This window comes from Humulus lupulus, chromosome 5 (genome assembly GCF_963169125.1).
Source record: "Humulus lupulus chromosome 5, drHumLupu1.1, whole genome shotgun sequence".
NCBI lineage: Eukaryota > Viridiplantae > Streptophyta > Magnoliopsida > Rosales > Cannabaceae > Humulus > Humulus lupulus.
In genome coordinates, this window is record NC_084797.1 from 95,784,330 (window position 1) to 95,797,943 (window position 13,614).

A 13,614-nucleotide genomic window follows, 5' to 3' on the forward strand; every position below is an offset into this window, starting at 1 on the left:
GGTTCCCTTTCTTATTTCATTTATGTGCACAATAGCTATTTGTTTAGTTGATTTTCCTTAGTTTGAATGCCTCCATGCACGACTAATATGAAGGGTTAAGTAAGGTATATACTTATTCAAACTACTGGATAGATTGAGATTCTTGACTCATTGGAATTAATTCACCCAAAGTAAATGGAACTTTTAGGTAAATTAAGAGTGATTTTAAAATAAATTAATTAACCATATAACTATTGAGTATTCTCTTGATGACAACACTTAGTCAATACCTTACTATTGTATTTGTTAGTGTCTTTAGTTCTGTTAGTATTACTGTTAATATAGACTCTACCTGTAACTAATTGTAGTTAGTATCTACAGTGGTTAGAATTGCTTGTGTTGGTATTTTTGTAGTTACCTCTCCTTTAGTCCTTTTTGCTGTATTTTTTTGTATGAAGTTAGGATTGTCTAGATTTGATTTATACATGTTGTATTATATGATTTTATTAAGCTTTTGTTATAAGTGTGAACTGAAGCTCTACTCTCTTAAAGTTAAACTATTATTATTTGCATATCTTTTTTTTGCAATTGTATTTCATTTGCATGTTTTAGGTTCTTGATCACAGAAGTGAAAAGACATTTAAATTTTGCATGTTTAGTAAATTTGTTCTTCTATTTTATTAGTTATCTTTTTGCCTGAAATACTATGTTTTGCACACTACCTTTATGTATTTTTTTGTAATGATGAAATGGAGATCATTGGCACTTGTCTAATTGAGGATACAACCAAATTGGATTGTGAGATTTTGGCCATTTGATAATTGAAAATTTGCTTCCATATGGAAGCAATTTATGAAATTATTGAAACCTGCCGTTCTTATTTGATAATGACCAAGTGCTTAGCTCCAATTACTCAACATGGTATGTACTCAACTCAGTTTTTTATTTTGTTTCTTAGTCATTGAGTTAATATAATATATGGCTTCAGTTTATTCTTGTTTCTTTCCTGGCCTTTTATTTTCTTGAGTTCTTTGATTCCTTCCAGCTTTTCCCCTATTATGAAGTTGTTTTTGAACTAAGAGAGATGAGTAGGTATTTAGCAACTTTATTTTATAATTTAATTTATATTAATAATAAGGAGGGAAAGAATCCATTGAGCATTTCTGTGGCTGCCTAGTAACTTCCCCACCGCTACTGGATTAGCTTCCCCTCCTGCTGGTTTAGCTTGTTTTGGTAATATAAAAATTTTAAGTCTTTCTTCTTTTCATACAGATGTAGTGTTGTTTTAACCGTTTTTCTTCTTAAGTATAGTTAAAAGAACCATAGTTTTGATTGTGTTTTCTAAAGTGATAAAGTACCATTAACTTGATTTAAAATGTATGTTAAAGTGATCTTTGATTTATTTTTAATCATTATGCAACAAATTTTCATTACATGACTGGTTATGTTTTATTATTTGACATAATTTTATATTTTCTTGCATACTGGTTATTTATATTTTTAGCTTTATAATATGTTTGATTTTTGTTGCTAGAACTTTTATAAATAAACCTTACATTTTCACATTATGGTTGTGTCAAGATCCTTTAAGTAGGCTTTAATTTGTTGGTTTTGCTTAAATATTATTTCTTTGGTTTGTGCTATTGCTTTTGTTTTTAATAATTTCTTTTGCTGCAATTGATGAAGGTAAGCCCTTTCCCCTTTAGTTCAGGTTTATTCTTGTTAATATTTGTATTGGTGTGCGATTTTTCTCCAACTGTTTTGTATGCTAAAAAATTAAATTGAACAGAATGGTTTAGACTTTAATAACTTTCTGGGTTTGTTTATGAGTTCTAGTAGATTTGTTTTTTTTTTTTTTGGCAAAATCAATAGACCTCATGCTTTCAATATTCCATTTGGACTTTTGATACATCTGGAAACTGCTTTTGATACATTTGTTGTGTTGTTGTTGGTCTTTAATATTATTATTTTTCAGTTTGCTAGCTACTTTCCCAACTTCTGGCCTTTGTATTTTAAACTTTAGTTGTTATTTAACTTTTTTGAGCTGTAGTTTCTAAGAACAGAATTTCATATAAAGATAAACTAGGATAGTTGGAACCTTGGCTCTTGTGTTACAATACCTTAAATTTGAATTCATATTTTCATTGATTGGGATATTGGATACTAAACTTCCTAAACTTATGAACCTTTATGAATTGGAGTAGGGACGGCTTTATCCTTTTATGAGTCGCTTTCGTTAAGTTCACCTGACCTTGGTTATGCTATCTATCAAAGCTAGAATAATTAATTCACAGTTTGATGTTAGGACAGCCTAACACTCTGTTTTTTAATTTTATTTTTAATCTTTATTGCAAGTATATATCATAGACTATGGTCTTGCGAAAAAGTATAGGGATCTTCAAACGCACAAGCACATTCCATACAGGTAACAGATATTTGAGAAATATTATGGTCTTAAGTATAGTGGAAGGTGTTTATATCATGTGTAATGATTATCACTGTGCTGAGTTTTAACTTATAAATGTTAATGTAACGCCCTGGATAGCCAAGACCGTTACACTGTGTAATTATAAAGGTGCATGACTCGCTAATCAAGTCATTAATTTGAAAATGTGTCACTAAACATGTAAGATCTATGGTTAAAAAGGTTTTGGTCTCAAAAGACTCATTTCATATATTTAAACTGTAGTAAACATGGGATCCCATACAAAACAAAGTTAAAACAAGTTTACAGACTCCCAAAAGTACATGAGTAACCACTAGCCATACTAAGGCAAAACAGACAGTCTTCAGGTTCCATGTCCTTGCCTAGACCTCAACCGTGGCAGCCGAGCACCTGGCTATGTACATTCCGCTCGCTGAGCTCTCCTGTCAGGGCTGATCTAAATTGCCCTTGCCTTTACCTGCACCACGTAGCACCCGTGAGCCAAGGCCCAGCAAGAAAACACCATAGATAACTCAAACAATAGCAACAGACAAATAGCTTAGTAAGCATGTATACCCATCAGATAATCCACAACAGATATTTAGCATATACATTCCAACACAAGATACATTCTATCACATGTAATAATCATATCACATAATTTTCAGGGCCGACGACTTACGCCGCACCCTCTGTTTAACCCACTGACTCTGGCCCGCTTAAACCAAGCTCAGTGCATAATAAGCTGTCCTCGGCTACCAGTGGCCGAGCCGCGCCCTGTGCGCTAGTGAGACCCTTAGCACCCTTAGGCCGTTTGTTCACTAAATGGCTTGCATGGCATAATTCCATCTTTTCAAGCTTCTACAATAGGGAGCCAATAGTCGTGTCTCATATATTCAACCAGGTGCAGTTTTCTTACCTTTAGTCTGTACGGTTATCGAATTACGAGCAACGTCCCTCAAGCACGATCCGTTCCCGAGCCTAAGCTTTTATCACCTAGCCACAACCAAAGTATAGTGTTTCATAAATACTCAAATATAGGTTTCCAGTTACAAAACTAACTCCCGGGACTCCTAATTCCACCAGGCATGGTGGCGAAACCAAACCCGAGCACACTAGACCACTTCCCCATGCTTAAAACCCTCAAAATCTCAAGTGTGCAACCAAGGGCTGCGGCCCCCAAAACCTAGCTGCAGCCCTTCCCCAAAATAGAACCTATACCCTCATTGAACCACACACGCACCGCGGACCTTGCCTTGGGTGCCGCGGCGCGCCCCCTTGGCCAAGCCCCCTTGGCTTCTTTGCATGCTAGGGCCGCAGCGCTCTAGAACAGAGCCGCGACCCTCCTCTTCGAACCCAGATTTTTCACCATTTCAAAACTCAAAACCTTACTTTAAATCATCCAAAAACTTCCCAACTCTTAACCAATTAATTCCCAACTTCTTTAGCATGATCTAAACAACATAACTCCCAAGAAAACACAGCCTAACACACTCTAATCTCCTCCTTTCAACTTCTAAAACCCAAGTGCTATAAACACTCAAACCAGCCACCTAAACTCAATTTAAACCTCTAAACCAGAAGTTAAAACTCACCTTTGTTGTAGAATCACTCCACCAAGCTGTGGCCAAGCTAAGCTCCCAAGTTCCCTTCTTTAATTCTGCCTTAAAACACCAAAACTGACTTTGTCTCAACACTTAACCAACCCAGCTAGAACTCAGAATTCAAACCACAGAAAAGATGTTTAGATGCTTACCTTAATCCTTGTTTTAGTGCTTGATAAATCCCTGAGCTAGACCTTCAAATCCTCACTACAAATCCAAGAGATTCCAGCTAATTTCCCCTTTAGTTTCTTTTGTGTTTCCTTATACGTGAAAGAGAGAGAGATGAAGCTAAGTTAAAGTCGGTTTATGTTTTCTTCCAAAAGCTTCTCTATGTCTAACTTATCTATTAAGTTAATCCCAAGGCTCGGGGTGCTGGAACCGTCCCCCAGGCCAAAATGGTGATATCCCCCAGTATTCCCGCCTAGACATTCTAACCTCAAATATATCTCCATATATTTATTTTCATGACCCGATAATCCTAATTGCTACCCGCTATCTATAATTATTCCCGACTTCTCCAAAGTCATAACTTAAACCCCATTGTGGCTTATCCTGCTATCTGACCGCAGAATCATCTTGAGTCGTGCTCAACGAACCTGTCCACATAATAATGTGGTTCTCACATATATCACATACCATATTACCACATAATATAATCGATTATCATATAAGCATTATTAAACATATAATTACTCATTAAATCACAATTATTCCATTAATGCCCTCCTGGCACACTAATCAAGGCCCTTAAGCCTTATTACAACTATCCCATCCTAATGAGAATTTCGTCCTCAAAATTTACCTGAATAGCTCGGGATGCTGATCCCGCATCGCTATCTCTAGCTCCCAGGTTGCTTCCTCAACCTTGCTATTCCTCCATAATACTTTCACTAATGGAATCGTCTTATTCCGCAGAACCTTCTCTTTCCGATCCAAAATCTGAATTGGTCTCTCCTCATAGGACAAATCTGCTTGCAGCTCCAAGTCCTCATGCCTCAACACATGTGTTGTATCAGAAACATACTTCCGCAACATAGAGACGTGAAACACATTATGAACTCCTGATAAAGACGGTGGCAAGGCTAGCCTATAAGCCACCTGCCCAACCCTCTCTAGAATCTCAAAGGGTCCAACGAACCGAGGGCTCAGTTTGCCCTTCACTCTAAACCTCCTCACACCCCTCAACGGTGAAACTCGCAGAAACACGTGGTCCCCGACCTGGAACTCCACGTTCCTACGCTTAGGATAAGCGTAGCTTTTCTGCCTACTCTGTGAGGCAAGCATCCTAGCTCGAATCTTTTCATTGGCCTCATTAGTCCTCTGAACCATGTCTGGCCCCAAATATCTTCTCTCACCCATCTCATCCCAATGAATAGGCGATCTGCACTTCCTTCCATATAACATCTCATAAGGAGCCACTCCAATCATGGACTGATAACTGTTGTTATATGAAAACTCAACCAATGGAAGATACTTACTCCACGAACCCTCAAAGTCAATCACACATGCCCTAAGCATGTCCTCCAATACCTGAATCGTCCTCTCAGACTGTCCATCAGTCTGAGGATGAAAAGCTGTGCTAAACTTCAGCTGGGTCCCCATGGCTCTCTGCAGAGCTCCCCAGATCTTAGAGGTAAAGATAGGGTCTCGATCAGATACAATAGACTTTGGAACCCCATGGAGATGAACTATCTCCCTCACATACAGCTCTGCATACTGTTCCACAGTATAAGTTGACCTAACTGGTAGGAAATGAGCTGACTTGGTGTATCTATCAACTATCACCCACACCGAGTCATGGAGTCCAACTGTCCTGGGTAATCCTCCCATGAAATCCATCGTAATGTCCTCCCACTTCCATTCTGGGATACCCAAAGGCTGCAGTAATCCCGCTGGTCGTTGATGCTCAGCCTTAACCTGCTGACAGGTTAAACATCTAGATACGTACTCAACTACATCCTTCTTCATCCCTGGCCACCAGTATAATGTCCGTAGATCCTGATACATCTTCGTGGTACCCGGATGAAGTGAGTATGGCGTAGTGTGGGACTCATCCAATATCTCATGCCTAATCCCCTCATCTTCCGGAACACAAATCCGTCCCTGATATCGGAGCAAACCTACCTCTGAAACTGAATAATCTTTAGTTGTCCCCGCTAAGGCATGCCGCCTACTATCCTGCAACTGCACATCAGTCAACTGTCCCTCCTTGACCCGCTCCAACAAGGTCGACTGCAAAGTGATATTGGCTAACTGGCCCACCACCAGTTCTATCTTTGCCCTGACCATCTCATCAGCCAATTCTCTCGAGATCTGGGTAGAACTATACAACTGTCCTGGGCCCCTCTGGCTCAATGCATCTGCCACCACATTGGCTTTCCCAGGGTGGTAAAGGATATCACAATCATAATCCTTAACCAACTCCAACCAACGTCTCTGTCTCATATTTAGATCCTTCTGAGTGAAGAAGTACCTCAGACTCTTATGATCAGTGTAGATCTCGCATTTCTCTCCATATAGATAATGACGCCACACCTTCAGTGCAAACACAATTGCGCTAACTCCAAATCATGAGTTGGATACCTCTGCTCATACTCCTTCAGCTATCGAGATGCATAGGCTATGAATTTCTCATTCTGCATTAGCACACAGCCTAAACCCAACCTTGATGTGTCACAATAGACCATGAACTTCCCTTCCTCCAAAGGAAGACTCAACACAGGCGCAAAAATAAGTCGTCGCTTCAACTCCTGAAAGCTGTTCTCACACTTCTCTGACTAGACGAACTTCTGATTCTTTCTTGTCAACTCTGTCATCGGCGAAGAAATCTTTGAGAACCCCTCTACAAACCTCCTATAGTAACCTGCTAACCCAAGGAAACTTCTCACCTCCGAGGCATTCCTCGGCCTCGGCCAATCTCTGACCGCCTCTACCTTGGACGGATCCACCTTAATCCCTTCTGCCCCATCTATATGTCCAAGAAAGGTCACCTCTAGTAGCCAAAACTCACACTTCTTAAACTTGGCGTACAACTGATGCTCCCTTAACCTCTGTAAGACCTGTCGGAGATGCTGCTCATGATCTGCCTCTGAACTGGAGTATACTAAGATGTCGTCGATGAAGACAATGACGAACTAGTCCAAAAAGTCTTTGAACACCCTGTTCATCAGATCCATAAAAGCTACTGGGGCATTGGTCAGACCAAAAGACATGACCAAGAATTCATAATGCCCATAATACGTCCAGAAAGCCATCTTTGGTATATCCTCATCCTTGATCCTCAGCTGGTGATAACCAGATCGAAGATCAATCTTTGAGAACACCGTCTTACCTTGTAGCTGGTTGAACAAGTCATCAATCCTTGGCAGAGGATACTTATTCTTAATAGTCAACTTGTTCAATTCTCTGTAATCGATGTACATCCTCAAGGTCCCGTCCTTCTTCTTAACAAACAGTACCAGTGCGCCCCATGGAGAGTAGCTAGGCCTGATGAACCCCAAATCCAAAAGTTCTTGTAACTATATCTTCAACTCTTTCAGTTCTGTTGGTGCCATCCTGTATGGTGTCCTGGATACTGGTTCTGTCCCTGATGCCAACTCAATCTCAAATTGTATCTCCCTACACGGCGGCAACCCTGGCAAATCCTCGGGGAAGACATCCAAAAACTCGCACACCAATCTAGTCTCTCCCGGCCCTGCCGGCATAACTCTGGTGGTATCCACCACATTAGCCAGAAAACCTATGCATCCCCCCTGCAACAGGTCTTTGGCTCTCAACACTGAAATCATAGGTATGCGGGGTCCAGATACCGCACCCACAAAAGACAAAAGGGTCCTCGCCCTCCGGCTCAAAAGTAACCATCTTCTTCCTACAATCGATCGTAGCCCCATACCTAGCTAGCCAATCCATTCCTAGAATCATATCAAAGTCTCCCAAATCTAACTCAATCAAATCCACCGAAAGTTCCCTACCATCAACCATCACTGGCAGTGCCCTAATCCACCTCCTGGAGACTACCAGCTCCCATGTAGGCAATAAAGTCCCAAACCCCGCAGTCCAATACTCACTAGGTCTACACAATCTATCAATCACTCTACTAGAAACAAAAGAATGTGTAGCACCAGAATCAATCAATACTGTAAAAGGAAAGCCATCACTAGAAAGCTGACCTGTCACTACTGAGGGACTAGCCTCAACCTCCGCCTGAGTCAAGGTGAATACTCGAGCTAGAGTCAAGCTATCCACCTTTCCTGCTTCACCTTTCTTCACCGTTGGGAAGTCTTTCCTAAGATGCCCCACTGCTCCACAAACAAAACATGCCTTGGCCCGGCACTCGCCCAGATGGCGTCTTCTACACCTCGGGCACTCTGGATAGGTCCGCCATGCCTCACCGCCACCCTGACCACCCCGACCTCTCCTATCAGAACTAGGAGCGGTCGACGTGTTAAGAGTCTTCCTCTTGAAGTCACTGGGGCCTCCGCCCCTACCTGTTCCTGAATAAGGAGGCACCGCCCTATGGTTCTCATGCCTCACTGCGCTCTCCTTCCATATCTTGTTCTCCGCTTCCTCTGCGGTAAGAGCCCTCTTAACGGCCTGAGCATAAGTTGTTCCTCCAGGTACCGTGGTAATCCTAACATCCCGGGCTATCATAGCATTAAGCCCTCTAATAAAACAATCTTGCCTAGCAGCATCAGTAGGCACAAGATCTGGTGAAAACTTTGCAAGCCTATAAAATTTCAGGGCATACTTAGTAACAGTCATACTGCCCTGTACCAAACTCACAAACCCATTGACCTTTGCTGCCCTAACAGCAACATTGTAATACTTCTGGCCAAACAAATCCTTGAAACCTTCCCAGGTCAGTGTGGCAACCTCTCTGGTCTGCGATGCCACTTCCCACCAAATACGGGCTTCCTCCCTCAACATATAAGTGGCACAGGCCACTCTATCATGTCCCTCAATCCTCATGAAATCCAGGATTACTGTAATCATGGTTAGCCACTGCTCGGCTTTCAATGGATCCGGTCCTCCCTCAAAGACTGGGGGTTGCTGCTTCCTGAACCGCTCATATAACGGTTCCCACTTGTTAACAACCTCCCCAGGCTGCACAGCTGGTACCACTGCAGGTGGTAAGGAAGGGGCAGCACTCCCTGATGGAGCCTGCTGCTGCAGAATACGAATCAGCTCGTCTTGGCTCTGTAATCGAGCCTGCATCTCAGCCATTAACTGCTTCCAGTTCTCAGGGACTAGCGGAGGTGTCTGGCCCTGGTCATTGCCCCTGGTCCCGGACCCAGTGTCGGCTAGTCGTGAAGATTTCCTTGGACGCATAACTATCCAAGTCAATCTGCAAATATCGACTCGGCAGTCAGACCACAATGACAGGGTAAAAGCTTCTCCAAAGCTCAACAATAAAACATAATCAATCACAGGTAACCAACACATATAAGCATCCATGCACCATAAACAATTAATCGTTCATATACACATTTACATGCACGGCAATGTTGATAAACATGCCTCAATATTTTCACACAGCAGTCAAGGGCCAGGCCCTATTAGTATCACATGCTTCCTAGCAATTCAGTGAATATTAACATGCATAGCTCATCTCAGGCACATAAGCACATAAACACACATATACACATTACCAAACCCTGACTTCAGCTTGTCTCCAATAGCGAATGTACATATCCAAGCTGTCTTCAGGAACCCTTAAGCCTAGGACGCTCTGATACCAAGTTGTAACGCTCTAGATAGCCAAGACCATTACACTGTGTACTTATAAAGGTGCAGGACTCGCTAATCAAGTCATTAATTTGAAAACGTGTCACTAAACATGTAAGATCTATGGGTAAAAAGGTTTTGGTCTCAAAAGACTCATTTCATATATTTAAACTGTAGTAAACATGGGATCCCATACAAAACAAAGTTAAAACAAGTTTACAGACTCCCAAAAGTACATGAGTAACCACTAGCCATACTAAGGCAAAACAAACATTCTTCAGGTTCCATGTCCTTGCCTAGACCTCAACCGTGGCAGCCGAGCACCTGGCTATGTACATTCTGCTCGCTGAGCACTCCTGTCAGGGCTGATCTAACTTGCCCTTGCCTTTACCTGCACCACGTAGCACCTGTGAGCCAAGGCCCAGCAAGAAAACACCATAGATAACTCAAACAATAGCAACAGACAAATAGCTCAGTAAGCATGTATACCCATCAGATAATCCACAACAGATATTCAGCATATACATTCCAACACAAGATACATTCAATCACATGTAATAATCATATCACATAATTTTCAGGGCCGACGACTTACGCCGCACCCTCTGTTTAACCCACTGACTCTGGCCCGCTTAAACCAAGCTCAGTGCATAATAAGCTGTCCTCGGCTACCAGTGGCCGAGCCGCGCCCTGTGCGCTAGTGAGAACCTTGGCACCCTTAGGCCGTTGGTTCACTAAATGGCTTGCATGGCATAATACCATCTTTTCAAGCTTCTACAATAGGAAACCCTTAGTCCCGTCTCATATATTCAACCAGGTGTAGTTTTCTTACCTTTAGTCTGTACAGTTATCGAATTACGAGCAACGCCCCCCAAGCACGATCCGTTCCCGAGCCTAAGCTTTTATCACCTAGCCACAACCAAAGTATAGTGTTTCATAAATACTCAAATATAGGTTTCCAGTTAGAAAACTAACTCCCGGGACTCCTAATTCCAGCAAGCACGGTGGCGAAACCAAACCCGAGCACACTAGACCACTTCCCCATGCTTAAAACCCTCAAAATCTCAAGTGTGCAACCAAGGGCTGCGGCCCCCAAAACCTAGCCGCGGCCCTTTCCCTAAACAAAACCTATTCCCTCATTGAACCACACACGCGCCGCGACCCTTGCCTTGGGCGCCGCGGCGCGCCCCCATGGCCAAGCCCCCTTGGCTTCTTTGCATGCTAGGGCCGCAGCGCTCTAGAACAGAGCCGCGACCCTCCTCTTTGAACCTAGATTTTTCACCATTTCAAAGCTCAAAACCTTACCTTAAATCATCCCAAAACTTCCCAACTCTTAACCAATTAATTCCCAACTTCTTTAGCATGATCTAAACAACATAACTCCCAAGAAAACACAGCCTAACACACTCTAATCTCCTCCTTTAAACTTCTGAAACCCAAGTGCTATAAACACTCAAACCAGCCACCTAAACTCTATTTAAACCTCTAAACCAGAAGTTAAAACTCACCTTTGTTGTAGAATCACTCCACCAAGCTGTGGCCAAGCTATGCTCCCAAGTTCCCTTCTTTAATTCTGCCTTAAAACACCAAAACTGACTTTGTCTCAACACTTAACCAACCCAGCTAGAACTCAGAATTCAAACCACAGAAAAGATGTTTAGATGCTTACCTTAATCCCTATTTTAGTGCTTGATAAATCCCTGAGCTAGACCTTCAAATCCTCACTACAAATCCAAGAGATTCCAGCTAATTTCCCCTTTAGTTTCTTTTGTGTTTCCTTATACGTGAAAGAGAGAGAGCTGAAGCTAAGTTAAAGTCGATTTATGTTTTCTTCCAAAAGCTTCTCTATGTCTAACTTATCTATTAAGTTAATCCCGAGGCTCGGGGTGCCGGAACCGTCCCCGAGGCCAAAATGGTGATATCCCCCAGTATTCCCGCCTAGACATTCTAACCTCAAATATATCTCCATATATTTATTTTCATGACCCGATAATCCTAATTGCTACCCGCTATCTATAATTATTCCCGACTTCTCCAAAGTCATATCTTAAACCTCGTTGTGGCTTATCCCGCTATCTGACCCTAGAATCGTCTTGAGTCGTGCTCAACGAACCTGTCCACATAATTATGTGGTTCTCACATATATCACATACCATATTACCACATAATATAATCGATTATCATATAAGAATTATTAAACATATAATTGCTCATGAAATCACAATTATTTCGTTAATGCCCTCCTGGCACACTAATCAAGGCCCTTAAGCCTTATTAGCGAATTTGGGTCGTTACAGTTAATATTAAATAACAAGTTTTTAGATTGGTTTCGGCAAACATTAGGGTGATACTTATGTGTTTCTCATTATCAATTTTGTGTTCTTTGATCCAAATTCGCTTCAACCTGCAAAAATCTGCTCATTATGTTAATTTATTGCTTCAGGGAAAACAAGAATCTCACAGGAACAGCTTGTTATGCAAGTGTTAACACTCACCTTGGAGTTGGTGAGCCATTTATAATTCATAATTAAAGAATATTTTATTTGTTTCTCCCTCTAATGCTTGAGACTTTTGGGCTTTATCTAATTGTGAATTTAATCTTTATGCAGAGCAAAGTAGAAGAGATGATTTGGAGTCTCTTGGTTATGTGCTTATGTATTTTTTGAGGGGAAGGTTGGATACTTATGTGATATGCTGAAATCCATTTTCCTTTGTTTCATTGCTCTGTTTCACCATATTATTTTCTTATTTTATTTTCTTTACTAGTCTTCCCTGGCAGGGATTAAAAGCACGTACGAAAAAATAGAAATAGGACAAGACCAGTGAAAAGAAGATGCTTACTCCCATAGAGGTATGATCTTAAGCTCTTGCAAGTAGTGTAGGGTGAAGTTAGCATTTATAACTCTCATATGAGAACATGGTATTATTAGCTCATTACAGATGGTTGGTGGTGAATTTTTCAGCTCATTTAAATTGATACCATGTACTGTTATTTTTTAAATTAAAGGCATGGGAGATACTGATATGCCTACTACCTTGGCAGGTTCTTTGTAAATCATATCCATCAGAATTTACATCGTACTTCCATTATTGTTGGTCATTACGGTTTGAAGACAAACCAAACTACTTATATCAGAAGAGGATTTTCAAGACTTATTTATTTGAGAAGGTTAATCATTAAAAGATTCTTGAGGCTTCAATTTCAAAGCGTTTGTCACCATTATGTTAGTGATGCATTGGACTTTTAAGATGATGGATCTTTTGAGAGCTAATCTTATCTGAGTGAGAATTTATTTTTTTCAGGGTATCAATTCGATTATGTATTTGATTGGACTATACTGAAATATCCACAGATTGGATCCAGTTCAAGAGCTCGGGTGTGTACATTATTTATTACATCTGCAATACACTTGCAAAATTACCGATTGGAACTTGCATCCATGCCTTCTGTATACTCTCTCTTATCCATGTTTATTCTGTTTTCCCCCTTTTGTAGCAACCAAGTGGGAAACCGGTTCTAAATCCTGGGCCACCTGCAGAGAGAATAGAGAGACCTTCAGGTTTGTTCTTTTTTTTTCTTGGAAACATCCACCCTCGCTTCCCTAGTGGACATTGTTTGCACGTGTTTAGAAGCTCTATTATGTGGTCAGGGAATTTTTGAGCCTTTTTCTCCTTATTTAATGTTGAAGTTAAACTAATTGCTCATTGTTTTATGTTGGAATGTTCCATTAGTGGGACAGGAGATTCGAGAAAGATTCTTTGGTGCAGCTGAGGCTTTTGCGAGAAGGAATAGCTCTGGGCATGGTTTGCATGGAGACCATTCCAGACACAGAACTTCAGATGATGCACCATCGTCAAAAGATGTGGTAAGTGTTTTGCAAG

General features: G+C 41.2%; 1 protein-coding gene across 1 annotated transcript; it reads left to right on the forward strand.

Moving 5' to 3' along the window:
- The first annotated feature begins 866 nt into the window (after window positions 1–866).
- Window positions 867–12,880, forward strand: LOC133779310 (uncharacterized). The gene is made up of 6 exons (XM_062219286.1): window positions 867–900; window positions 2,335–2,404; window positions 12,176–12,237; window positions 12,342–12,405; window positions 12,499–12,583; window positions 12,776–12,880. The coding sequence occupies exons 1-5, from the start codon at window positions 867–869 to the stop codon at window positions 12,536–12,538; spliced, it is 270 nt and encodes an 89-aa protein (XP_062075270.1). The 3' UTR covers window positions 12,539–12,583; window positions 12,776–12,880.
- Window positions 12,881–13,614: the final 734 nt, after the last annotated feature.